The following is a 27,465-nucleotide window of genomic DNA, read 5'->3' as shown; positions in this document are numbered from 1 at the left end:
CATGATGGAACCTAAAGTGCCAGCTTGCGATAGCCTGAGTGAAGAGGAGTAGAACAGCGAACAGGAATCCTGGAATGTGTGTGTGTGTCAGGGATTAAAGGGACAATGAGTTGAGGAGGTCATCTCTCCAGTGCTAGAAGCAGATGCTGAGATGTTAGGCAGGGAGGGTGCAATCATGGCTACTGATCATGTGTTCCTGGAGACATAACCAGTCTATACCCATATGTGGCTGATCTATCAGAGAAATGCCATTAAAAGTGCCAGATCAGAAGAGAGGCTGAGGAGGTCATCTTGAATAAATGCTGAATAACATCCCAACACTTTTCATTTGCCCAGATCAGTGAGGCATGAAAGGAATTTTGTCAGCAATGTAGGCTCAAATAAGCTTGCTGTTGTAGCTCAGTTCCACATACTGATCAAGCAATTGTTTGGCAATTGACCAAGCTACAGTAACCATGTGATATGTCTAATCCAAAAAAACAGGGAGTGTGTGACAGGGTTTCCAGCATCAAGTGGCAATGGTGGGGGGGGGAGAACACTGAGCAGGGGACCTGGTTGATCCCTGTGGGCCCTTTACCCCTTTTAAGTAGAACCAGAAGCCATGAGGTGAGGGAGAAAGCCGCAAGGGCGAGTCTAACACTTGAGTGACAGTGTGATGAGAGCGTAGGGGTACTTGAAGATCCTGAGGATGGCTAAAGAGTCAGGAATGACAGTTGAATCATAGAATCCCTACAGTGCAGAAGGAGGCCATTCAGCCCTTTGTCTGCACTGACCCTCAGACAGAATATCTTATCCAGGAGCATCTGTCACCCTATCCCCATACCCCCACACTTTTACCCTATGAATCCCTGAACCTACACACCTTGGGATACTAAGGGGCAATTTAGCATTGTCGATCACCTAACCTATGCCCTTTTGAATTGTGTGAGGAATTCCCCCCCCCAGAGCGCCTGGAGGAAAAACACAAAGACATGGGGAGAATGTGCAAACACCATACAGATAGTCACCCGAGGCTGGAATTGAACCCGGGTCCCTGGCGCTGTGAGGCAGTTGTGCCACTATGTGCCCATAAATTGGAAACCCAACCAGGGTGAACGGTAGCTCCTGTGAGTCTGAAGAGGCTCATAGAGAAAGAGAGGAGAGCAGGGCTGCTCAGCAGAAGAAACCTGATGAGTCACTGTGTTGAGAAGCTGAGGCCCTGAATATGGCAGAGATTTGGGGCATTGGTAGTGAATAGGCAGTGAATATTGTAAGTAGTTTGTTCTTTGGAATTACACTTTCTCTCGAGAGTTTGTACTGTTTTGATGCCGGTGGAACAAAGGAATCTTGAGTTTCAATCTCTGTTCAGTCTGTGTGCTTAAATCACACCTCACACCTAGTTAAAGCTCAATTGAAATAGTTTTGTTTGTCCTGAAACTTTATTGCTTGTGAGTGTGTTACACAAAAACAAACTTAATAAATAAAATGGAGACATTGGAATAGATGTGTTTAGAATCGCTTCCATTGAAAATGTTTCTACAAATGTTAAAGATGCTAAATACCTTCATTTAAAAGGAAATAAGATCTCATTGAGTCAAAATGTAAAAATGTAGGACACAAATAAAAACATGTTTGTTTGTGTCAAATGTGAAGGATTCAATATCATTTGCAAATAATTTGTTATGAATGAATTTATATGAGGGTTATTTTGTTGATGTTAGTGTAAAGGCAGAGTATAAATTTATGGGTTGCATATTAGCGTGGCTGAACTAAATGCACATTATAAATGCACATTATGTCCTATTTGAGTCATTTCAGGTCTGTTTTAAATTTAAAAACATCATGCCAAACCATTTTATAGAAAATATGCAAAGAGGGATTAACAATGCCACAGGGAGCTATAAACAAAAGAAACATAGTCTAAAGGGGCCGATCAGAGCTTGAGAAGCTCAGGAAATATATGGGAAAGTATTTTTTTGGCAAAAAAATTAAAAATGTTTATTGTGCAACTTCTAAGAAAGATTGAACAAATATACAAAATCCTTTTATTTGTTTCCAAGGGAAGCTATTTTAGTTAATAGCGTTAATGATATTATACGTACCAAGTTATCAATCGCACGTCTGATGGTCTGGTACCAATCATGTATACTGTCATCGTCCGAATGGAGAAGAAATTCATTCCCTGAGAAGGTTGTGAGCTGTGTCAAAAAGAAAAAGAGAAATCAGTGTGTAATTTTGTTTAATGCTGTAAACAATACAGGAAAAGCACAGCAATCTAATGGGTCAGCACTTAGCTCATTATGCTCCCAAATCAACATTGCTTGACAACAACATAGGAATTGCTGGGTGAAAAATGACCAGGGTCCATCTAATTTTCTTTCTCTTAGTAGTCATATGACACAATGATAATAGGAGACAAATCAATGCCTCACCACCAGTCCACCCTGTATTATTTATTCCATGCACATCTGCCCAAAACAGAGAAGGGAATGTTTCATTAAACCAGATGCTTTAGTTCATTTTCCTGGCCTTAAAGAAAAAATAATAATTAAGATGTAAGAAAGGAAACCCTACAAATGCTGGAAATCTGAATTCTGATGAACAGTTTTCAATCAAAATATTAACTTTTTTATTTCTCACTTGCCATGTCGATGATTGCTGCTGTACTTCCAAAATTTACTGTTTCCTTAAATGGTAAAAAATGTGTTTGCTGATGTAAAACATGGTACATGCCAGAGTATCTGAAGAAAGGCCCAGTTAATTACAACTCATCTATAAAACTAAAGACCATGTTACAACAGACAGACCTCCCTGAAGTTTCTTCTATGGAAAATATACAGGGGTCTTAAGCTGGAACGTGAGGGTAGGCAGAAGTAAATAAAGTTTATGGCCGGAATTCTCCAGCCATTAATGCCGACTGGTCCTGTCAGTCCTGCCGGTGGTGTACCCACTGCCATGGGTTTCCCAGCAGTAAAGAGTGGCTTCAATGGGAATTGCCATTAACAGCGGTGAGACCATAGGATCCTCCATCAACAAATAGTGCGCTGCCATGAAAAACACTGAGGGGAGGCTACAGAATCCCGCCCTATATCTTTTCATGTCTACTCTATAATGGAGGTTATTTTAAAGGTTGCTTCTCACTGGAAAACAGATACTTATTTGTGGTCAGTCAGGAATGAGGATGGGACTGTGGTCCGGTTGTAGGGGTACTTTGGTCACACAAGGCTCTTGGATGAAATACTCAGGCAGACATGTGAACAACCTGGACCAGGCAAGAGTCTGATTCCTATCTACAAAACGGGTCCTGTGCTGGTGATAAGACCTACTTGCAATTTTGGATACACATGGGTGGAATGTTCCCAGTGTGAGGTTTTCCCCATTTGTACCAGGTCGTGAGTTGCTGGGTCAACAGTTCTATAAAGCCTGACTCCAGATTTGGCCAGAATTTCTTTTTCAGGTGAGATCTTCCTCCTAGACCCAAAGTAAAACTGTGGCCCTTTATTGGCTGCCCCCACCCCAATGCAAGTCCCCAACTTTCACCGCTGCTTTCTGTGGAGCAATTTTCTGTGACTGAGGTGGTAAACTGTGTACTAGCCCTTTCTGAACATGCAGTAATTTACCTGAATAATACTGATTGAACACACACCTGAAAAATTGTTTGGCCTTCCTCACTTCATGTTATTTTGGGAGGAAATTAAAAATCACCCCAAACTCTTTTCATTTTGTCTACTTCCTATTTTAAATGATTTAGTTTTGTCTTCTTTGGGTCCTGCAATGCCATAATCTTCCAATTTAATCTCAAAATATATTACAATAATATGATTAGGAAGTGAGTTCATCTGAATGAACAAGTAAAATGATATTGTTGCACTTTCTAAACATAAATATTTCATCTATTCACTCTAGTTTATACCGATAATTTAACAAACTGGATGACTACTGGAGAATAACATATTTCTCACCAGAACTTACAGCATAATGATAATGCTTTAGCGCAGGAAGATAAAGGCACATAGACAAATAGTGGGTCAAAAGGGATTGAGGACTGCTCAACAGGTTAGGAATGTTAGAAAGCAGGGTTTGTGAATGGTTATAAGGCCCAGAGGAGAGAAGGGGCAAAACCATGGAGGGATTTGAACATGACAAAGAGAATCTTAATTTCCAGGCATTGTTGGACCAGGAATCAATGTAGGTCAATGCTCAGTCAAGGACGGTGGGTAAACCACAAATGATATAGAATAGGATACGTGCAGCAAACTATTAAAATTGGCTCATGTTTGCTTTTGGTGGATAATGGGTAATTGGCTTGGAGATTATTGGAATAGTCAAGTGTAGAGGTGATAAAAGGATGGATGAAGGTTTCAGCAGCAGATCGACAGAGACAGGGGCAGTGACAGTCAACATTATAGAAGTAGACATGCATAAGGAATTGATAGCTCAGCTCAGGGTCAACTTAGTTCAACCTGAGACAGTAGCTGGAGCGGAAAATGGAACTAGTGGAGAGAGACTAGAATTTGGGTTTTGTTCTTCCCTGTGTATATCTTGCAGAACTGTGGCTTTTTCAGGACTAGGGGTCTGACCACAGGGACAGTTGAGCAAGGAGGTGCAGAAGTATAACTGGATATCATCAGTGAACATGTGGAACCTGATGCCATGTCTTCAGATGATGTCGCCAAAGGACAACATGTAGATAACAAATAGAAGGAAGGTTATAGGTGCATAGTAGAGAAAATAAATAATTGCAAAATAGCATAGATACCAATGACTGCGGGGCAAGAGTGGAACCGAGTCAAGGCAGTCCCACTCAGTTTCACAATGGAAGGGAAGTGTTGGAGGAGTACAACGGGCAACTATATTAAAAGCTGCTGAGAAATTAGGAAGGATAAGGAGGAATCGAGTACCATGATCACAGACATCAGAGCCGTGTCAGCACTGTGGTAGGGGCAGAAGCATGATTGGCTGGCTCAGTTAACGGAGCTGCAGGAAATGTGCTCAGATTTGCAAAGAAAGCATTTTATATCCTGTAAATTTAATGATTGAGTTTTCACTATTATTACATTTTGCAATTTTTTTGGGCACAGAATTCATTCTCTATCTGTTTCAAACATTATTGTGCAACATGCTTATTTTGGAGTACAGCCTTGTACAGTATAATCCCATAGTTAAATTGCTCTGCAAACAATGTAGTATTTATATTATTACAGTGTAATGAAACTTTATAACCTCTGCAGATCCTATGATGATGGTGAAACTTTAGAGTGAAATTTGTGTGTGTGTGTGAACAGCTACTCTTATAAGAAGCATGCAAAAATTCAAATAGTGATTGGTGTTATTCTGAAGAGTATTTTTATATATTGTAGAACGTCCTGATGTAGTGAAATTGTCCATTCATTCATGAACCCAGTTTAATAGTTTTCAGTTCATTTTACCCTACTCCATTCCTCATGAGCATCTAGGTTATGATCTCCAGCCAGAAGTGCACAATGCACCCATAGACCTTAGGAGATTCAATCATTATCATGCCCTGGGGATCTGCACGTTACTTATTTCTGTGATGGAAGAAGGATCTCACCTCAGCTCACTGGTCAGTTTTTATTTTAATCTCTAATATACAACATAGTTGAAACTGGTGGAAATCGCCCTCTAGAGGAAGGTAAAGTGGAAAGTATCAAAATAAATTGCAATCTGCCAGCTCAAGATTTGTAGAGGAATCCAACTTTCAGATGGGTTCCACTGTCACTTAGATTATGAAATATATCATAGAATAGAATTTCTACAGTGCAGAAGGAGGCCATTTGGCTCATTGAATTTGTACCAACTTCCCGACTGCGCATCATACCCAGGCCCTATCCCCATAACCCCACAAAATTAGCTCACTAATTCCCCTAACCTACACATCCTGGGACACCAAGGGACAATTCAGCATGGCCAGTAAACACAACATCTTTGGACTGAGGGAGGAAACCAGAGCACCCAGTAGAAACCTACACATGTGCTTATGTAATAGCCAAAGGATTCACCAGTAGATTTATGGATCAAGGGTTTTTATTTAACAGGTTCGTAAGGAATTGGATCATGAGTCTTTTTGTCCATTTTTAATATGTTAATAATCAAGGTGATGCTTTATGGGGTTGGATCCAAGTGAAAGTTAATATCCTTACTTGCAGGCAGTGAAATAGTATTTATGTCTGAGAACGGGCGAGTGAGGTTGTTAAAGGAGAGATATATAAAATAAATGATAAGTTTGTCAAAAGCTTCTTTTGTGTCAGTGCAATTGCAAAATCAATATAAGTGTTGAATTGTGTATTATGGAAAAGGCTATAGAGTTAAACCATATAAATATCTAATAACACTGATACTAAACACGACTCCACCCTAATACAATAACATTGCTGCGTCTCGCTTCTCCAGTGATCTCCAAAACTCCAAGAAAGTAAAACGTGGTGCAAAACTGATGCAAAAGCTCATAGCTGACAAGATCTTAGGAGGAACATATTGCTGCAAGTTATACCCACTAGTCAAAAAAATGCAGGCGAGCATAATAATTAAAAGGAAACACAGCATTTTCAGCCAAAATGTAAAAATAAGTGTTGGAGATATGCTTCTGTATAGTTCCCTTGTAAACTATAATACTGCACAGATTGTGAAGATTGACACTGAATCTGGTGCTATCATTCATTATTGCCATGTCACTCAGCTTCTTGGCTCATTCAAGCTCAATCTGTGACATGTTTGTGATTATCATACTCATTTAGTAACTATATGGCATATGGAACACAAATACTATTTAGCTGCTTAGGGGTTGGGTCATTCGCTTCTAAAATACCACCAAACTGGAGTAATTTAATGTCCGCATTACACTAACACGAGGCTCCAAAAAACAGACAAAAATTGATCTTCTCAGTCTTTTAACCACTTTACATTCCCAGAGCACCTAAAATACAGCATTTAACGGAGAAAAAAAAGCCCACATCTGAATGTGAGTCACAGATTGTGTTTAAGGACTTGGTTCATAAGCTGCACCTAAGCAACGGGTAGTAGGTTTAATAAGCAATAAAAACGAAAACAAAGTCAGAACCATTTTTTTGGCCCCAGAACATTTATGGGCTACAATTATCGCTGCTAATTCATGAAAGCATAAGTGGGTGCAATTTCAACATTCATTTTTGCATTGGAAGTAAGATGAAGACCAGTGTACCTTAACCAACAGGGGAAAAAAATTAGAAGCTTCCTATCTCATTAGATTACTAATGCCATCACTTTAAAAGGGATTGGATGATGCAAGTATGAAAGATCAAAAGCTTCCACTTTCACAAGTTTGGGCAGTGTCATTTATAACGTACTTTGATTTTAATTTTACATAATATTGATATACTTCAATTAAAACTTCGAAGAGATGTAATTTCTGTTGTGCATTGGAGCTAATACTCATACAAAAAGTAATTTTGTCTATGAACAGTTGTGGAGTTCAAGAATATTTTTGCCTACATGCCCTGAGTAGTACATTTTCTAACGTCTGTTAACATGTAAATCTAGTATTAGCACACTCTTTGATTGTTAACTGTTTAAGTTGCAATTTATGTGGAACATGCAAATTAACTCAGCTCATTCCCTTGGATTAATTCTTATTTCACAGAATTATTACAGGAGGTCGTCCTTTGGCCCATCATGTCTGTGCCGGCCCTCCAAATGAGCCTATCAAGTAGTGACATTCTCCTGTCTTCTCTTCCAGACCCTGCATGTTTTCCTCTTTCAGATAACAATCCAATTCTGTCTTAAATGCCTCAATTGAATCTGCCACCACCACATTATCAGGCAGTGCTTTCCAGATCTTAAGCACTTACTGAGTGAAAACATTTCCCCTCACACCTCCACAGGGCAGAAGTTAATGGCCTTATCACGGCAGGGATGGGTCCAAAAAAGTGGCACGAGATTTAAAAGTTCATTCACTTCAGCAGGACTGTAAAATCTTCCTTGTGGGAGGGACTGTAAAATTCCACTCATTTCTTCTATTGCCTGTTACCTTAAATTCATACCTCCTTGTTCTTGATCTTTTACCAATGGAAACATTTATTCCCTATCTTCTTTCTGTCTCGACCCCCCCAATGATTTTACTTATCATGAGGTGAGAAAACACTAGTGAGAACCAGTAAAATTCCAGTGCAATAATAGGGCATGATTCCTCTCCCCACCCCTCGCAACATGTTCTGCTGCAGCAGAGGTGGCCAGCTATTGGTGGAAAGATCTTCTGGTCCCACTGCTGTCAACACTGATATATTTTTTCCATTTTTCATACCCGCTCTTGGTGGGGCAAGAAGATCCCATTATAGGGATGGCCAGAAAATCCCTCCCATTCATGTTGCAGCTGTACAGAACTCTGGTACAGCTGCACTTAGAGTATTGCGTACAGTTCTGGTCGCCACATTATAGGAGGGATGTGGAAGCATTGGAAAGGGTGTAGAGGAGATTTACCAGGATGTTGCCTGGTATGGTGGCAAGGTCTTATGAGGAAAGGCTGAGGGACTTGAGGCTGTTTTTGTTTGAGAGAAGAAGGTTAAGACGTGACTTAATAGAGGCATATAAGATGATCAGAGAATTAGATAAGGTGGACAGTGTGAACCTTTTTCCTCAGATGGAGATGGCTAGCACGAGGGGACATAGCTTTAAATTGAGGGGTGATAGATATAGGATAGATGTCAGAGATAGGTTCTTTACTCAGAATAGTAAGAGAGTGGAATGCCTTGCCTGCAGAGTGGATTTGCCAACATTAAGGGCATTTAAATGGTCACTGGATAAACATATGGACGATATTGGAAAAGTATAGGTTAGGTGGGCTTTAGATTGGTTTTCACAGGTTGGTGAAACATTGAGGGCCAAAGGGCCTGTACTATGCTGTAATGTTCTAATCTCTATTCTACTTGAAATGAGGTTTTCGATTAATTCTGAAACATGGGTTCAGTTAGAAGGGTTCAGTCTTCTAGAGGGAGAACACAGCTGAAGAATAGGGTTTAGCATGTTTCAAGCCATAGAAATCAAACTTGCATGGCTCAGGTTTTCTGATTGAAATGAGTAAAAAGATTGCAATTCAACAAAAGTTTGTTTGCAGACTCCTACCAGCTCCTTAGTGCATTGAAATGCTACTACCAGTGGATGTTAGAACGATCACCAAACCAAAGTTTTATACCAATGAGTGAGTCTCAGCATCTACTGGAAACATCACTCAGATCAAATACTTGCCTCCACACTATTGAGTATCAGGTGTCTTGTTTCGCTATGCCCGGCATCCATCTTGAGCATACAGCACAACATGGAGAAAGAGGTCCTTTTTTTAGTTAGGCACTACTGCCATAAAAAGGGCAGTTTTGTTCAGATACTTGTTGTAGCTGCAGATGGTACCTTTTTCTTTACACACAAAAGGTGTTCCCAGTGATTGGAAGATTAAGGGTATGAGAATCAAGAAGAAAGTAATACAATCAGTGCTCTAAATTAAATTAAAAACTAGATGGTAATAAGTAGAACTCTGTTCATGCCATGTTCTTCATCACAAGCCTCAGTTAAACTGAGTTTGCAGGGAAGCTTTCACTAATGGGTGTGTATCACATCTTCAAATACTTGCACGAAACTGCTGGTGCAGTGTAACCATAGATGTTTGAGCTAAAAGAACCAAGCTAAACTTCTGATTCCACAGCATTCTCTAACGGAGGAAATCATATTCTGTATTCATGAGTTTATGTATATGCACAGACTTCTGTTCATCAGTTTCTAAGTGCCATCTGAAGTGTTGTGTTGTTGGTAAATTGCTATGATGTCGTTGTGGCGGCTTGACATTGCTTTGTCAGACAATCTCTGTGACATGTCTGAAGTTATTCGTCAAGTTCCTGTGACATTGCATTGATCATCCCTTAACCTTCCAGACTCAAGGGAAAACATACCAAGTTTAAGCAATCTGAGCTCATAACTTAACTCTTTATGCCCTGCTGCAATTCTGGTGTACACGCACTGTGCAACTTCCCAAGCCATTGAATGAATCTTAAGGATTTGGCACACAAAATTAAATGTAATATGTTAGATAGAGTCTTACTAAGGCTCTGCACAGTCGAAGCATAATTTCCTTACATTTAAGAGCAAAATTCCATTTGCCTTTTGATTATATTTTGGACCAGTGCACTCATATTTAGTGATTTGTGTGCGTGGAAAGTTAAATCCATTTGCTCCTCCATGGAGAAATTTGTATTTCTCAGATCTAAACCGTCCACTCCCACTCTCCCCAAATCGATTCACATCTGCCATAGTTATACACATAAACACAACATTTTTCAAAATGATACCATGGATACTGTAGCTTGGGTGAAATCAAATGACATGTATGTATTAAGTGAGAACAAAATCCACAGTGTTTTGGGTACTGACATTTTACGGAATTTGTTTTTGGAATTTGTCACTGAAGAGGTACAGTATGGATATGTTTCATTTCCATGAACAGTCAAAGATCTATTAGTCTGATTTTAAATCTCTTCACCCGGAAGGCATGTATCAATTTTAATTACATGCACTGAGGTGGCAAAAAAAAAGAAAGCTACATCTGGGGTGCATTAGTGTAATGATAGAACAACTATTTTGATAAATTAGTGGCACTAAACTTTTAGTTTGTATTTTAAAGCAGATGCATTTTTTTCCCCATTGGCCTGGGAAACCTCCATATTTTTTGGTAACTATTTGTTCTCCATTCCTTCTTTGTACTGAGCTAAAATTAACTTGTCCCTAACATATCTCCACATTGACTTCATATTGAAATGTTAAGGAAAAATTACTTTCCAGACTGGAAAAGCCACAACCTTGTCCCATCCTTCTGGGATCAATAAAATGTATCTCTGGTGGGATTACTAAACGGTGCTGTGTTCATGTCCAAACTGTTCTCTCCATTATTGTGTTGTAGCCATGCTGAATTGCTGCCATTTGTAGGCAAAGGAGTTGTGCAAACTCTCTGGCACCTGCCTGTCTGGGACCCTCTGACATTTTAATTTGTTATCATTTTCATTGTTCCTTTGGATGTTCCGTCAAGCTCACCCCAAAATTATCTCTGCATAGTTGTAGCAGCTGTTCCTAGTGATTGGGTCCAGTGCTTCATACGTGCCCTTGACATGAACCAAAATAACGTTGTTTACAAGCAAAATAATTTAGTGCCAGGATTTTAAAGACAATTTACTTTAACAAGCACAAATACTGCTGTAGAAATCATTTACAATCAATAAATTTTTTCTTTCATTTTGCCTAATCACCCTTCTGGGATCAACAGAATGTTTATTTGGTGGGATTACTGGACTGTGCCATGTTAGTGTCCAAATGTTCCCTCCATTACTGTGTTGCAGTAATGCTGAATTGATGCCATAGGCAAGGATGCAATGCAAACACTCTAGCACCCTTTAGTATTGAACACTGCAGTGTTTTAACTTACTATCATTTTTGTTGTTCATTTGGATGTTTCTCCAAGTTTGAGCCTATGAAAGGTACCTTGCACTCTATCTGCTATGGAACAATTACTTGGGAAAGGACCTTACATAACTTCTGGAAGCTCAATCATGCTATGCTGCCAGTTAAGGACTTTTGAAACACAACAGCCAATTTGCATAGAGCAAGGTTTCATGGTAGGGCCAATTAGCTCAGATGGTTAGAGCATAATGCTTAATAACTCCAAAAGTATGGCTTCATTCCCTATACTGGCTGAGATAATTCTTGGACTGTGCCTCTTCTAGTTGCCATGTTGTGATATCATTGGATCCTGCAAAGACTGTTACAGAGCATGGTGTGTGGTGAGCCATAATTAGCATTTTTTAGCAAATAGAGGACATGACATGAGAGGAAGTTCTAAGAGCAAAAATGAGATAAATCACCAGATAATCTATTTTTCGTGACGTTGCTTGAGGGATAAATGTTGGCCAGGACAGCAGACATACTCTTCACTCTTCAGTTCCATGGAGTCTTTTATATTCATTGGACAGGACAGATGTAACCTCAGTTTAACATCTCCCGTGAAAAGATCATCCCCAGCGGTGCAGTATTCTATCGGTACTGCACTAAACTGCAAGTTTAAATTATATGCTCAAGCCTCTTTCCCTTCAAGTGCCATTTGAACACAAGACTATCTGAGGAATGAGTCAAGTATTATGGATTGCAAATAAGAAGTAGAGCTCATGAGAAGAAAGCCACATAATGCCATTTTGACTTATCGATATTCTTTTAGGTTAGGTTGATTGGCCATGCTAAATTGCCCCTTAGTATCATGAGGTTAATCGGGTTAATATGTAGGTTTCTGGGATAGTGGTCTGTGCAGACTTGATGGGCCTAATGACCTCTTGCTGCACTGTAGGGATTCTATAATTCTATTCTATGATTCTTTTAGGAAATGATGACACCCATTTAATGGGGCAGAACAATTTGTCAACACTTACTTGTGGAATTTGCACACAGATTCCTGCTGGGAGCTCAACCTCTCATGCTTCTGAATCACGTATTGCTTTGCCTAATGCATGGAGTAGCAGTTCTTATTTGGACTTTCACAAAGTTACACAAACTATTTTTTGCTGATTGCTGTATCATTTTTGTGCTTGAGAAAAACAAAGATGGTTGTTCCTCTCACTGGCAATGTTGACATGAACAGTTCCACAAAATGCTATCAAGGCAAGTAACTTGATATAACATCTCATCATAAATAGCGGGTCTTATAAAGTTACTTCACAAACTCTAACAGAGTATTGTACGGTAAATGTTCTTTTGTGCAATTATTGATTCAACGAATGTTAACATTTGCAAAATAGTCTTTTTTCTCTCTTTCAGCTATTCTTTTAAACCTGACAGTGTATCATCCAATAAATTTAAATTCATATCTGTACACTAGACACAAAAGCTTATTGAATAGCCATTTTGACAAATATAATAGAAATTAGAATGCCTAAGATATGCAGTCTCCACTGTAAGATAATTATGTCCACTTACTTTCTTCAATTCTAGCTTAGGGTGTCCTTGATGAAGGGATCGGAAAGAAAGAAGAATGAAATAGAGCTAAAAAGACTGCTCTGTTCAGACTGGAATTGTAGATGCAGGCACTGGGAGAATGTAAGGATGTGAGGAGGCATCTCATGTTTCCACTGATCTACACCTGCCTGACAGCAGAAGGGGGCTGAATTAACCCGAGCATAAATGTAATTATTAACACATAACACTTCGGGGATTGTGTCATTTCAATTGTGCCTGATATTCCGCTCCCTTGCACTGCTGAGTTTTAGCAACTCTTACCAGCCAGTTCCCCAATGACAATTAACAGAAAAGTACTGGAAAACTGAACATAAATGAATAAAAGAAAAGCAAGATGTTAAACATAATATTAATTTGTTGTAACACTTTTTTAAAGAAGCGCTAAGAAGAAGACTTATTTTTTTCAAATAATGTCACACTCATACACTTTAAAAAAAAAATCCGTTATCACTATTTCATTTTACTACTTAAGCAGTGAGTACTAATGACATTATTACGGGAGGGGGGAAGTGACTCAGAGGAGTTACTGTCCCCTGATACTGTGAAGTAACTGAACTAACATATCAAGCTGTTTTAACTTTAATTGTACATATTACTTCAACTTCCTCCAACTGTCAAACTCAGTAACTCCTCCGGGCCAGTTATGCTGGGATCACTAACACTGTTTAAACAAAGGCATTCTTAAAGAAATCAACTGGGGGAAAAATTGCTTAAATGTTGATTCTTTATGACTGTTTGATGTCTACAAGAGCACACTGATGGTAAGACTCATTCTTACATATTTTTAAAGAGAAATCTGTAATTGATGTGCAGTCGTGGGCAAAAGGGGGTTTCGACTCCCAGAAAGGAATCCATTGCAGTTGACAAACTGAGTCACATAAATGTACATGAGCTTGGAATAAGAAAAAAAAGAAACTAGATTCTCGTGGGATTGATAAAGCTGGAATAAACAAGAATTAATGATATCATCCAACGTGCTGATACTGCATGGACTGAAAGCTCTGAAGCCTTGTTAAAAAAGCCAGGTTTTGGCCATAGTAGAGATTCAACATGAGAATGTCTGTCCCCAGCTGTTGCATGTTGGAGGCTTTACAGCTTCTGATTCATTGCAATAATATGTATTTACACTGTATATAACCCCTTAAGTGCTGGTTGCACATATCAGATTCATACATAAAAGGTCTTCTGGCATCATGATCACTGGATAACCATAAAATAATCATTTAATCTTCAGACTGTCAAGAGTGTTTTAAGAAATACTGCATATGGACTGTCAATTATACTCTGCTGTTCAGTTTTCTTTTTCTCTAAAAGTTCTGTTTGACATTTCCTTTGTGAAAGTCATTTCACCGAAGATTTTCGTCACCCAAGAAAAGTTTAAGTTTACTGTTAAAAAGATTAAATGTAAAATACAGAATAATCAACACAGACATACCTTGTGTGACTCTGTTTGGGGTATGTACACATCTCAAAACTCATTGAGCAATGTTATAAGGGTTGACATTCCTCAACAATTATATGTAATAAATAAAGTCTTTGTCAATTTGTCATTAGTTTCTTTCCTGATAAATGAAAAATATGTTGATCTGAGAGCATTAGTGGATGACTTGGTTACATATTAACCATTTCAGTGATCACTGTCAATAGTTATGAGAACTTGGGACTTAAATTCTGAACCAGCAGGTTGCATTACACTCTTAAAATAAATCCCCAATATCTGTTATTGGTTGCGATATCAGGTAATAGCATTTTACTTGCTTCTGAATGTTTTGTTGACAATTGTTGGCAGTTACAGGTGTTGGCTGTCACAGCACTCCATTCAGACATATGGGAAGTTACAGATTTGCTGGGCTAGTCAGATCCATGCGGTTTTACTGGCAAAGAACACATCAAACTCCATAGGCTATTTTGTTTCCAGAAAGCTGACAATGTGATGAAACTTGGCCACAGGGAAATTGGAAAACAAGATAAGCAACATGCAAACAAAAAAGACAATGCTTAAGAAAGAGAAACAAATAAATAAATAAAAACAAAAGGGATTTGGAAAAATGAGAATTGGAAAGACATAAAGTAATTAGAGAAAACAAATCGAAGTTGTTTCATTTAAAAGAGGAAAGTGGTACCGAGAAAGAAATCTGGACATCTTTGACAGAATCATGTGTTAGTGTGGATAATATTCTGCTTTGAATGTACTGTCTGTGGGAAAGTCATCAGTAAATGAAAGTTTGATGCAGACTTTTAAGAAACTGTTAACAAATTATGATATGGAAATTTTAATACTTTAAACTATGGGAAGACTAAGGATAGATTTTTGGTTAAAATGTTCACTAGCCAACATGCAGACAAAACACGCTGTAAATGATAATCCATCAGCAATATATCTTTTAGCCCTTGACAAATGCACCACTATACCTAGAGTTCAGTGTGCAAGATAATAAACAACTTTCAGTCGCAATATTAAGAGCGTGAATGTTGGCTGAGTTGCGTATGCAGAAAGCTATTGTCACTGTTTTATAAAGAGCTGGAAAAGATAACAACTAGAAGGATGTGAATAAATGTAATGGATTGTCACGCCTTTTGGTGTACAGACATTACACTGCATGTGCTAGCAAATGGTACTTCAAGATAAAAGTCTTGAAAGCACACCAGTACAATGAGTATCAGTGATTAAATTTACCATGATGGTGAATCTATTCTGAAGCTTTAGTCCCACCTGCAATGACAAGCATGGCATCATGGTAATAGATTAGAACAGAATAGAATGATCACTGTACAGAAGGAGGCCATCCAGCCCTTCATATCAGTGCTGACTCTCTGCAAGGGCATTTCAGAGGGTAGGCCCTCTCCCTGCAAATTTTTTTCCCCTTAGATAATTATCTCATTCCCTCCTGAATGGCACAATTGAATCTGCCTCCAACACACTCTCAGGTGGATCCTAATCAGTTGCTATGGAAAAATATTCACTTATTTGGCTGAAATTTGTGTCCTCTAGTTTCCAATTATTCCACCAATGGGAACAGTTTCTTCCTATCCACTCTATCAAGAGCTCTCATGATTCTCATAACCTTCTTTTCACCCTTGTATCTATTCTATCAACACAACTGAACTTCCTCATCCTTGGAAGCGGTGTCTTTTCTGATCATCCTTCCTAACATGTGATATAACGAATCAAACACAACATTCCAGTTGAGACCAAACTAGTGTCTAATAAAAGTTCACCATAACGTCTTTGCTGTTGTATGTCTTGCTTCTGTTTATGAAGTCCAGGATCCCGAATGACTGATTAACCACTTTCTCAACTTGCCTTGTCACCTTCACTGATTTCCCCTGTGGTCCATCTGCTTCGTCAATGGTAGTCATGATGTGAGATGACTCGCATTCTAATCAGTATTCTGTAAACTGTGTGTGCCTTTATATGCTCTGTTTGAGACCAGAACTCTCCAGTCACCTGACAAAGGGGCAAACTGAAAGCTAGTGGTTTTACTATCAAATAAACTTGTGGGACTTTAACCTGGTGTTGTGAGACTTCTTACTGCGTCCATCTGCTTCCACAGCCCTTTTTAGAATTGTATCCTTTATTTTATATAATTGAAGTTCTGACAGTTAATTTTATTCAGCCACGTGGAATATCTTGATAATAACAACTGTTACATGCAAGATAAAATTCTTTATTTAGAACTAATTTGGCAAACAATCGGAAAGAGTAACTTTCTCAGATTGTCAGATATTTAACAAGCAGGGTATTCACACAACATTATTAGAGTTAACGTCTCCAACAAATTATCTGAATTATATCAATATGCCAGGAACCGTAACGAATAAATAGATTTTTAGAGTGGATATTTTGTTAATTCATTGATGTTTTCTGCTGCTATGTTAACAGGCCCATCAATAACAGGGGCAATTCAAACTGGATAGCAACTTCCACAGTGAACACTGATTCCAATTTTACCACTGTTGCATTTCTGTACGGGTAGAATTTGACCTTTGGTGGGTAGGACCAGAGACAGCTGCAAATCCTGTTCCCACCCACGTCCAAATTGAAATTGCGATATTATGCTATTTGCAGTTCACAGCTGAGTTGCTGGAGGCGCTCTGGTGAGCCTGGCAGGTTTGGGGATGCAGTGGGTGCCATGTCCAACTTTAACTGCAATTTCCACTGGCCGCAGAAGAATATTATGTGAGCCAAGGCAGTAACAAGAGGCCACAGCAGACAGGAGGGGAGTTCGGATGGCCAGCAAGTGCCCCATTTCCCAAATGACTCCCTGGTTAAAGCTGTGACAGCAAGTAGGGATGTTCTGATGCCAAGGGATCGGAAGAGACCACCCCACCTCACCATAAAGGAATGGAGCGAGGTGGCAATGGAGGTCATTGGGCATGAACTAATCTGATGAACCAGGGTCCAGTGCCAGAAAAGGCTCAACGACATTCTGTGCTCAGCATAGGTGAGTAGTGAATGGGCATTGAGCTGAATGGGGCACAGAAGAGGGTGGCCACCCAAGGTTGCGATCAAATGTGCAGGTCTTATGCAGTCTCAGATCACACATGTCCCTGTGGATCAGAAGGCTGGAGAGATGCATCAGCAGTTTATGGTCCATCAGTGATCCAGTGTCCAGGGAATTGGTAACGTTCTCAAACTTCTTAGTGGTGATTAGAGTTGGGGTTGGCAGCAAGCGTTGACATTTGAGATGAAGGTCTCAGTACATTGGATTCTAGGTCAACTTGCTGGAGAAATGGAACCACAACATTCAGGAATGATCTGCAATTGGTAGGCAGGTGGGGGCGGGGGGGAGGGAGTAATACCAAACTTGATGATCCTCATTAGCCACAAGCTGATAGCCCTGGGCCTGGAAGGCGAGTGTGGAGGAAGGTCCTCAGGCTGCCGGGTGTAACATTCAGGGTGAAGAAGATGGCGGAGGCTCTGTTCCATCAGAGCAGTTTCATTTATGTGCTGGGCAATTAGAAGCCTCAATGTGACTTGGACCAATCGCGACAGACAAAATGCACTGAGATGCCAACCTGTAATAACGACTGAATGTATTCCTTTGTTTTCATCCATCAGATAAACCATCCATCAAAGCCAGCCAGCAGGCAGACAACTCTACTCTGCGCTCCCCCCCCACACCAACCCGACTTAGAGACATCAGCAGATGCATGCCCACTTCTCACCACGCATCCGCAGCGCAGATATATTCATGCTGGTGGCTGGCGCTATCTTGAGAGAGTTGGTGGGGCACTGTGGCGAGGGCACTTCATTCTTGCATGGACAGATGGTGGAGGTTGCAAGTGTCCAGAGCACTGGTGATCAGAGGACAGTTGTAGCACCCAAAAACCTAAGGGTAAGATACAATAGGCACAAGAAAGGGCCTGCACCAGGTGCTTTTGATTGGTTTGACATAGAAATGTTGGGTGGAATTTTGCGAGGATGATTCTAAATGTCCAACTAGTGTGAACATGTAATGTTAATCCTGTTTTTGGGTGAATTTTCATGCCCAATCTTACATACTTAGACATTGTAAAGATGAGCGAGACCATTTCTAAATGCTGCAGGTAGTGGTTTGGGCTTAATTCGCCAGCCAACCTGCAGAGGGAGCTATCACGCATGTGCAGACCTCTGTGTCAGTACATGCACAATTACAACTGTAGAGGGAGCTATTGCACATTTGAAGACATCGGATTCTGCAAACGCACAATTCCAACAGCAGGGGCCTGACAGACAGAGAGGGAGAGCTGTCAGGCCCCTGCTGCTGCAGGCAGCCTCACAAACTGCCCCCTCTCTCCAATCGTAGGGGTCCATGGCCAGTCACAAGCTCCACAATGCACATCTACTCCTCATCGCCTCCCACCACCCAGACTGATCACACACTTCATCCCCCCATTTGATCACGATGCAGAGTGTGCAGTGGGTCCCCCTCCCTCTGTATCGAGCCACCTCATCAGGCCCTGCCCCCTTCAGGCCTTGCCCCTGTAAGTCCTGCCCCTTCATATCCTACCCCATAGGTGCACTCCCTTTAGGTCCTGCCCCATCATCCCCATAGACCTCGTCTCCCCCATAAGACATGCCCTCATAGACCCCACCTCTGGCACTGCCTGGTGGGCAATGCCAAGCTGTCAGGTGGCACTGCCAGGCTGGCACTGCTCAAGGGCGCCCTGCATTGCACTCAGCCTCTCCAGGGGGCCTCAGGTTCCATTGGCGAGGCCAACATGATTATTCCCTGTTCATGGGAAACAGGTGTTTTCCTCGTCGGAGAGAACCTCTTCTGGTGAGGCCACAACGGCAAGCGAGCCTGTACGATTGAGCGCCAGGCTCCGTTATAACATGGAAATAAAGATTTAAATGTATTTGCGTAATTTATTCAGCCTCTCGCCCTTTTCTGGAAAGAGGTTAACTTCACTGAAAATCCGCGAGAGCCGAGAAATCAGGTGTGATCCTGATTTGTTCTTGTGTGACTTTACCAGCTCACTCCGCCCATCGATGGGCAGGGCCAGCAGTAAAATCCTGCCTGTTCTGTGAATGATCCATGTGAATCAACATTGTTTTATGTCAGTCTGAAATTATGACCTTAAATATTCAAGCCAGATGTATCTTGTGAGCTGCATTGGTGTCAGATTACTCCCTGCCTGAGCAGAAATGTCCAGGGCTCTGGCTTTATGTGGGTGGCTTCATGGACTGGATGAATGTTTTGTATCTGGGATGATGCTATTGCCCACTGCTGAAAGAAAGGGCAGGTCAACACACACGAAAAAATAGTGAATGATGTGTCCCAGGTGTTCCTGCATTCCAGAAGGTGCATCCTCATCACCCTCTCCCTCTGGCTGCCCCGCACGAGCATCGGAGCATTCGGCCGTCTCCATGTCTGTGGCTGGAGCCATTGCATCTCCATTCTCTTGCTCAACAGGCTCCTCCCAGGAGACAGCAAGATTGCAAAGAGTGCAGCAAACTACCACAATGAGCGACACACGCTTGGGTGGGTACTGGAGGGCACACCTGGAATGGTCAAGGCTTCTGAACCTTATCTTCAGCAGGCTGACGGTCTTTTCCACCACCGCCCTTGTGGGCACCTGGTAGTGGCTGTATCTCTCTTCTGCATCTGTCCTTTATCATCCACCGTTTCAGCAGCTAACCTTTGTCGTCAGTCAACAATTGTCTAGACGAGCTGGAGCAACAAAGAGTCTAGGCACCTGAGTGACGAAGAGTGTGTGAATCATGGGAGCCACCCAGTTAGCCCATGCAGACCCGCAGGATCTGGGTCTTGTGGTCACACAATCTATATGTTCATTCAGTGAAAACTCTTCCTATTCACAAAGGATCCCAGCTAGCCAGCTGATGCCCTGATGGCTACATGGGTATTATTAATCGCTCCCTGTATGCAGGGGAACCCAGCAATGGCCAGGGGGAGAGGGTGACAAGGATGCACCTTTTGGAGTGCAGGAATACCAGGGACACATTGTTCAGTGTTTCTTCATGTAGGCTGGCCTGCCCTTCCTTCCAGCAGTGCCTGCTTAGCCTGGCTGACCTGGTCTGACCTGAAATGGATGAATTTGCTCACATGCCTGAACAGTGCGTCAGCTACCAGCTTAACACAGCTGTGTGCAGCTGACTGTTATACTCCACGGCATCCTATAATGATCCAGAGGAATAAAAATTTAGAACTGCTATGACCTTCAGTGCATTGGGTGTGCCCTAAAACAATCGGAGGCTAACTCAGGCCTTGTCACCAGTTGCTTGTGACTGCTTCCCTTGACAGCCAGAGACTCCTGCAGAACTCAGTCTTGGTCATGTCATTTAGTTGGACTGCTGCCTTTACATCCTGGCAAGCTAGGTAGTGGTGTCTTCTCCAGTCTCCTTGCCCTCTCTGATGGTTCTGACCCTCTGCCTAAGGTGGTGGTGGTGGGGAGGGACAGGTGTAGTGAAGGCTGTGAGCACCTTGTTTCCTCAATCTTTGTTCCCTCCTCTCCTCCTACCCCTCAGAAGAGGTGTTCCCTGCTGACTACACGATACCCATCGGCATGTCAGCTAATGGAGTTCACCTGGGCACAAAGGGTAATGGGTAGATTGAAATATCCAGTGCCAGCCAACAGAAAACCTATTGACACTCCACACTCTGAAGAAGTCTAACCACAAAGTACTCTTTCCACACTACAGTAAATCACCTCACCCCGAGAAATGCCCAACTCCTTAGCTATTGTAGCTCGTGGAGGTCCTTCATCAAAAACATTAATTCTGGTTCAGCTGTCCATCTGTGTTGTCCATGTAATGAGCTTAATATCACACAGACAACATTAAATTCCGGTCAATTAGGATTTCAATCACCTTCATCACTTCTATAATTATTGTTGGGTGCACACATGACCTATGACTGTGTCCATCTCGCAACATATCACTCGAGTGCGTACTGTTATTGGGATGCGTACTCGACATCATCATGCGCTATTTCACAGACCTCTGGCCTGGGTGTGCACTTGCCCTGGAGAGGTAAAATTTTACCCTATGTACTGGCGAAGTTTAATTTTATTCCTGTCAATAAAGCCACTTATAAACAACGTTGAAATAGCTATATTAAATTAAAAGCTATAAAACGTATTTAACAAAAGCAATGAGTACAATCACCAGATCAAATATCAAATCTGGAAGTAATCAATGTTCAATTGCTTTTATTATTTTCAAATGATGGCATCCAAACCACCTGTCATGGGATAGTTCACAACCATGTCCCGAGACAGAGCATCATGTTGCATGGGACCATTTCACCTCCTTGATGAGGAGACAGGGATTGAGCGTGAGAAACTGATTCACTCCCAATCGAGTCATCCTGTTTTCACGCAAACATGGAACAGCGTTAACAAAAGCCACTGAACCATCGGTGGTTCTATGGCCTGTCATTGATTTAAGAGGACAACCCAAATGCAGACTGGAAAACAGGCAAAGAAATGCTGACAGAAAATGGGCAAAGATTTTTTTTTTATCTATTCGTGGGATATGAACGTTGGTGGCTTGCCAGCATTTATCACCTATCCCTAGTTGCCCTTGAACTGAGTGGCTTGAGTGGCCTAAGTGGCATTTCAGAGAGCAGTTGAGAGTCAACTGGAGGCTGTGGCTCTGGAGTCACATGTAGGCCAGACCCAGTAAGGACGGATTCGCTTCCCTCAAGGCCATTAGTGAATCAGATGGAGTTCTCCAATAATTGACAATGGTTTCATGGTCATCAGTAGGTCCTTAATTCCAGATATCTTTTCTCATTGAATTCAAATTCCACCGTCTGCCATGACGGGATTCAAACCCGGGTCCCCAGAACACTAGCCGAGTTTCTAGATCAAGAATTATCTAGCGATAATACCACAACCATCGCCTCCCCATGTCGGGAATGTAAGGTATTGTGGAAGGGTGGGAGGGACACATAACTGCATTTTATTTAATTGGAACTGGTCTATAAACTGCCTTTTATCTGTTCGACTATTTTACCAGGTTTTGAGACAGGCAAGCACTTCAATCAGGACTGATTTATGGACAAAGGTATTTCCAAATTTAAAATTCTGGTCTTCAATGCTTCAAAGGAACATGGCCATCAGGTGTACCAGAAACCCAGTGATGAAAATGTGATGCCAATCGTGTTGTGAAGGATGGAAAAGCATGAAGTTAAAAGTCACTGGAGAATCCAATTTTTCTGTTTGAGGGGCACGAGTTAAGAGAACAGTGTGCCATTTTCATTCAGGTGAAATCTCATCGTCATGTCATCACGGTGTAAATAAATGTGATACGAGTCATTGCGAGTTTGTGTTTTAACTTTCCCAGCTCTTTTACATCTCCCTTTGAAACAGGAGAAACTCAAGGCAGTTCCAAAACGACAACTGCAATATTCTCCCAAGTTTTGAAAATCGCACCCAGTCACACTACAATGCAGAAATACATTTTGACAAATGTTTCCCTTCTGCAAAGGAACGAAGGAACACAGAAACCGCGACTGGAAAGGTCATTACACAGTACTGTGAGCATTTTTGTCACGCATGTGAAAAATATTCCATGTCCCCCCCCTCAACTTCCCAAAAAAAAATTCTGAAACAGCTGCTGCTCCCATATCAATCAGCCAAATTATCCATTTATTTACCTGTAATACTATATGGCCAGCACCTGTATTTCTCCAGTGTCAGGTGGCAGCTTAACAACAAGGAATGAAAGGGGGGAAATGGTTCAGGACCTTATCTGTGTTTTCAATTTTTCAACACCTGTCATACTGAGGGCTTTGTCAGTCACATTTGAATCCTCTCAGGAGAATTCTGCTTGCCAACCTGAGCGATGCCAGCCTGAGAAACAGAAGACTGTGCCAGAAGGTTGTTCTGCTTTTTATACCACATGCTTGGATTCAGAACAAGTGGAGTAAAAATTTGTTTTTGTAATGTACCAACCTACTTGGCACTCGCTGCTTCGACTCAAAATTACAGCCGAGCTCCCCGCGGTGCCTTGCATTATGCCTCGAGAAACTTTTAGCGTACTTCAGGGTTAAAAATAGCTTTTCTGGGGCAAAACGACCAATTCAATCGAAGTGGAATCAGAAATTAAAATCGCTAACAAAAGCTGCAACAGCACTTGGGTTTTTTTTTTAACGTTTATTTAACTTGAGACGCGTTCGGACGATTTTTTTTTTGAAGTGAATGATCTCTTCCGAAAATCTCAGAATTTTCAATTCAGAATCAGGAGTCTGGACCACCGCACTATCTGCTGCCGCGCACCCTCCCCCCCGCAACCCCATCCACCACCCTTTCATAAATCACACCTTACAGGAGTTGATTTTAAAACCAATATCGTTTCTGCTGGAAAATTCTGAAAACAGATACTTAGTAATTTCTTGAGTTCTGAAGGCCTTTGTCAGATTTATACACAACTTAAGCATGAACAAAACTTAATAAAGTAGGAAGATTTATATGATTTTGTGGACTGTTTTAGTAGATGTTTACTTCAGTGTCAATACTGTGATAAAGATGCACTTTTGTTTTTGGCAAGGACAGCATCTGATCCCCATCCCTAATTGACCCCAAACTGAACATTTCAGAGGTAATCATGTTGCTGTGGGTTAGGAGTCACATGCAGGCCGGACTAGGTATAGATGGCAGATTTCCTTCCTTAAATGATATAAGCAAACCAGATTCATTTTACATCAATAATAGTTGTCATACTAATGATTACTGAGTCTAGTTTTATATTCCCGATCTATTAATTGAATTTAAATTCCGTTAGCCAGCTGTGGTGGGATTTGAACTCATGTCCCCAGTGCATTAGCTGGGACTTGGTATTGCTAGCCCCGTGACATTGCCACCATTACACCATTTAAAATACATCTCATTTAAAGCACAGGTGTGCGTAATACATATAGCTATTTAACTATATAAATATACTGAATAATATTTAAACACAGATGTACTTCTGATTACTTGCATTTTATTACATATGAAACATATTCATTTTTAAAAACATTTTTTACCTCCGTAAATACATTTGTACTTACTTTCTGTCCCATTTTAAGCAAAGTAATATTATTTACTTTTGCTGCATAATTATCTAGAAACTCCAATCTACATCAGGCACAATTGTGCTGAAATAGGGATTGTGGAATGGTGTAAATGGTTTGAAAGAGATTTTTAGCTATTCTTTGGGAAGAATTTTCCAGACCTGTTCCGTCAAATCATCCGTCCTGCCTGCGGTGATTCCCATAGTGGGCAGGGCTGGAAGATTTATATTATCATTCAAACTCAATTGTAATGGTTAAACTCACAATTTAGTTGCTGTACTTTTCAAATGATTTTACTCTTTATTGCTATCTTCGACTCAACTGATGTAAAGAGACATATGTTTGCCAACATATGTTTCCAGGTGGAAGTTGATGGTTGGACCAATGCAATGTGAATAAGCAAGGTGCAAATAGTCATTCCAATAGTTGTAGAGTTGGATTTTTCCGACATTATCATTGATGGGGAAAGACTGCATCAGTGAAAATATAGTACTGACTGGAATTCAATTTTAAATTTTTAAATATATTCATTGCATTACTGGATAAACTTTAGAATATCACCAAAAAGCACTATATAAGTTGGTTTAAAGTACAATAATAAAACTAGTTACAACCTTCATCAATTCATTGTGTTAGCTGTATACATTTAATTAGTACCTAGATCAGGCATCTAATCATTTTTAAACTACAATCATATACAAATTCCTGATCTGTGTCATGCACTTAAAGCCTGTTTTGCATTTTGATTAGCTTCCAAAAAAAACTAACCATTTGAAACAATCTTGTTTATATTAATGAAGATTAACAATATCATTGTGGAGCACACAAACTCACAATGCAGTATATTTAAATTTTACATGGAATATCCCAGTAATTTTCAATGAAATATATCCTTGGCAATTCCTTGCCCAACTCTTTCATTTTTACTGCCATTCGGTAAAACAATGGGGTGAATTGTCTGTGGAGTGGTAATCACTGTCAGATTGCCAGTCCAATCCTATTTTCTCTGTTTATATTAGAGTTCCACATTTCTCACCCATTCTCCGACCAGGGCATACTGAAACATGTGGAGCATCGCTGCTACTAGAGCCTCTTAGTGCAGCAGGAGAGTCAGGGAAAATGAAGCTATGCCCCCTTTTTTACAATACTAACTGTTTAGTCCATAGAATCACTATAGTCTAGGAGGAGGCCACTCAACCCATCGAGCCTACACCGACTCTCCAACAGAACATCTTACCCAGTCCTATAATCCCAACATTTCCCATAGCTAATCCACCTGATCTACACATCTTTGGACTGTGGGAGGCAACTGGTACACCTGGAGGAAACCCATGCAGACACAGGGAAAATGTACAAACTTCACAGAGTCACCCAAGGCTGGAATTGAACCAGAGTCCCTGGCACTGTGAGGCAGCAGTGCTAATCACTGTGCTACCATTCCAGCCATATTGACAGAAGAGAAGGTAAGTGTGCAACGGGAGGGGATATATTGATGAGAGAGGGATTTGGGTGGGTAAGGTGGGGGAGGGAGGGAAGGCATTGAGTAGTCAGGGGAGGTTAGTTGTGAGGGTTGAGTTATTATAGGGTTGGGGTAAAAGAGGATAGTCAGGTTGTTGGGTGTAATAGCGTGGATGAGATGCTAGTCAAAATTCGGGGAGGATAGTTGAGGGGTTGGGGGTTCAGTACAGTTGTTGGGGATAGGAAGTTCGATTGGGGGGGTTGAGGGGGGATAGTTGGAGTGTGGAGAGGGTACTTGGGGGGAATAGGAGTGTAGTTCAGGGTTGGGGGTTAGGCGAAGTTTGGGGAGATCCAGTAGGAAGACTCGGGTGGGGCTAGTCAGGTGTGGGGTAGTCAGGACATTGGAAGGTTAGTTTCGGGGTTGAGAGGGTAATTGTGGGGGTAGTTGTGAGAGGTAATCAGGCAATGGGGGAATTCTGGGGTGGGGCAGTAGGTGGGGACTTTCAAAGGTAAACGGGGATGGGGAGGATAGTTGAGGATGTGAGAAGGGATATTCATCATCAGGGCGGGACTAGTTAAATGGATGGAGGGGATAGACATGGGGGGGTGGGATGGCAGGAAGGTAATCATGGAAAGGGGTGGTGGTTGGGGGATTGGAAGAGTAGTGTGGGAAGGATAGTCAGGTGGTTGCATAGTCCAGCCAGGGTTGGGGATGAGAGAGGTATCTAACATAGATACCCATGAGTTAAAAAGTGATTTAATCTCTCCAACATTACCTGAGTATCTATTCTGCTAAGTTGGAATCCTTAGTCTCTGATTCTAAATCAGAGTTCCAGAGGTTCCGAGACGCAGGGAAACTGCCCTCAGATGTTAAAACTTTCCAGACAATTTGTTGCAGTCCTTGCATGGAGATTTCCAAGGGGACCCCAAGCATTTTCAGAGGTCCACCACATCAGCACATTTTCCAGATTACATCCAGGATGTGACCATCTGAAGAATGGGAGAACTGGGCCAATCTTTTCTTTGGTGATGTGCTGCATAGAGAGTATTTAAGCTCAAGTATCTTCATTATGTATGAACAATAGCCAGAAAACATGTAGGTAGCAAAGTGTCAATGCAAATTGTGACATGTTACACAACTATCCAGCAAGACTCTTGTGATGTTATTCATGGTAAACTTGCGGCTCTGTTGTTTATAAGTTGAAGAGTTCCATTTAACGCACAATGCATAATTTATATGCCGAAGTAAAATTTGTTTAATCAGTCTTTCCGATTTAACACCAAGAGGTCTAATTATTATAAATTCTGAGGTTAAAGAGAGTATAATTACTATTAGACGCATTTTGAGTCAGTCAGAAGCTAAATTCTGGCTGCCTTCTTTAGTACATTTGCTTAAAAACATACACTTCTGATTAGTTGGCGTTTAATATAGTACGACATCTGAAATCTAATATATAATTAGAACTTTATATGCAAGATAAAATAAGAGGAA

At 41.0% G+C, this 27,465-nt stretch overlaps 1 protein-coding gene and 1 long non-coding RNA gene across 2 annotated transcripts in view; one reads left to right on the top strand and one right to left on the bottom strand.

The window, feature by feature from the left end:
* arhgap15 (Rho GTPase activating protein 15) overlaps nt 1-27,465 on the bottom strand; it is a 686,224-nt gene that overhangs the window by 301,121 nt on the left and 357,638 nt on the right. The window contains exon 8 of the mRNA XM_080199371.1: nt 2,082-2,177. Within this exon, the coding sequence (XP_080055497.1) occupies nt 2,082-2,177 (96 nt within the window). The remainder of the gene's footprint in view (nt 1-2,081; nt 2,178-27,465) is intronic.
* LOC145350263 (uncharacterized) lies at nt 18,147-22,776 on the top strand. Its single transcript, XR_013888171.1, has 2 exons — nt 18,147-18,350; nt 22,478-22,776. It is a non-coding gene; the product is annotated as an uncharacterized LOC145350263 (long non-coding RNA).

Source organism: Carcharhinus amblyrhynchos, chromosome 11, assembly GCF_965287045.1.
Source record: "Carcharhinus amblyrhynchos chromosome 11, sCarAmb.v2.hapA, whole genome shotgun sequence".
Taxonomy (NCBI): domain Eukaryota; kingdom Metazoa; phylum Chordata; class Chondrichthyes; order Carcharhiniformes; family Carcharhinidae; genus Carcharhinus; species Carcharhinus amblyrhynchos.
Note: the sequence above shows the minus strand (reverse complement) of the source record. Positions and strands in the feature narration are given on the sequence as shown.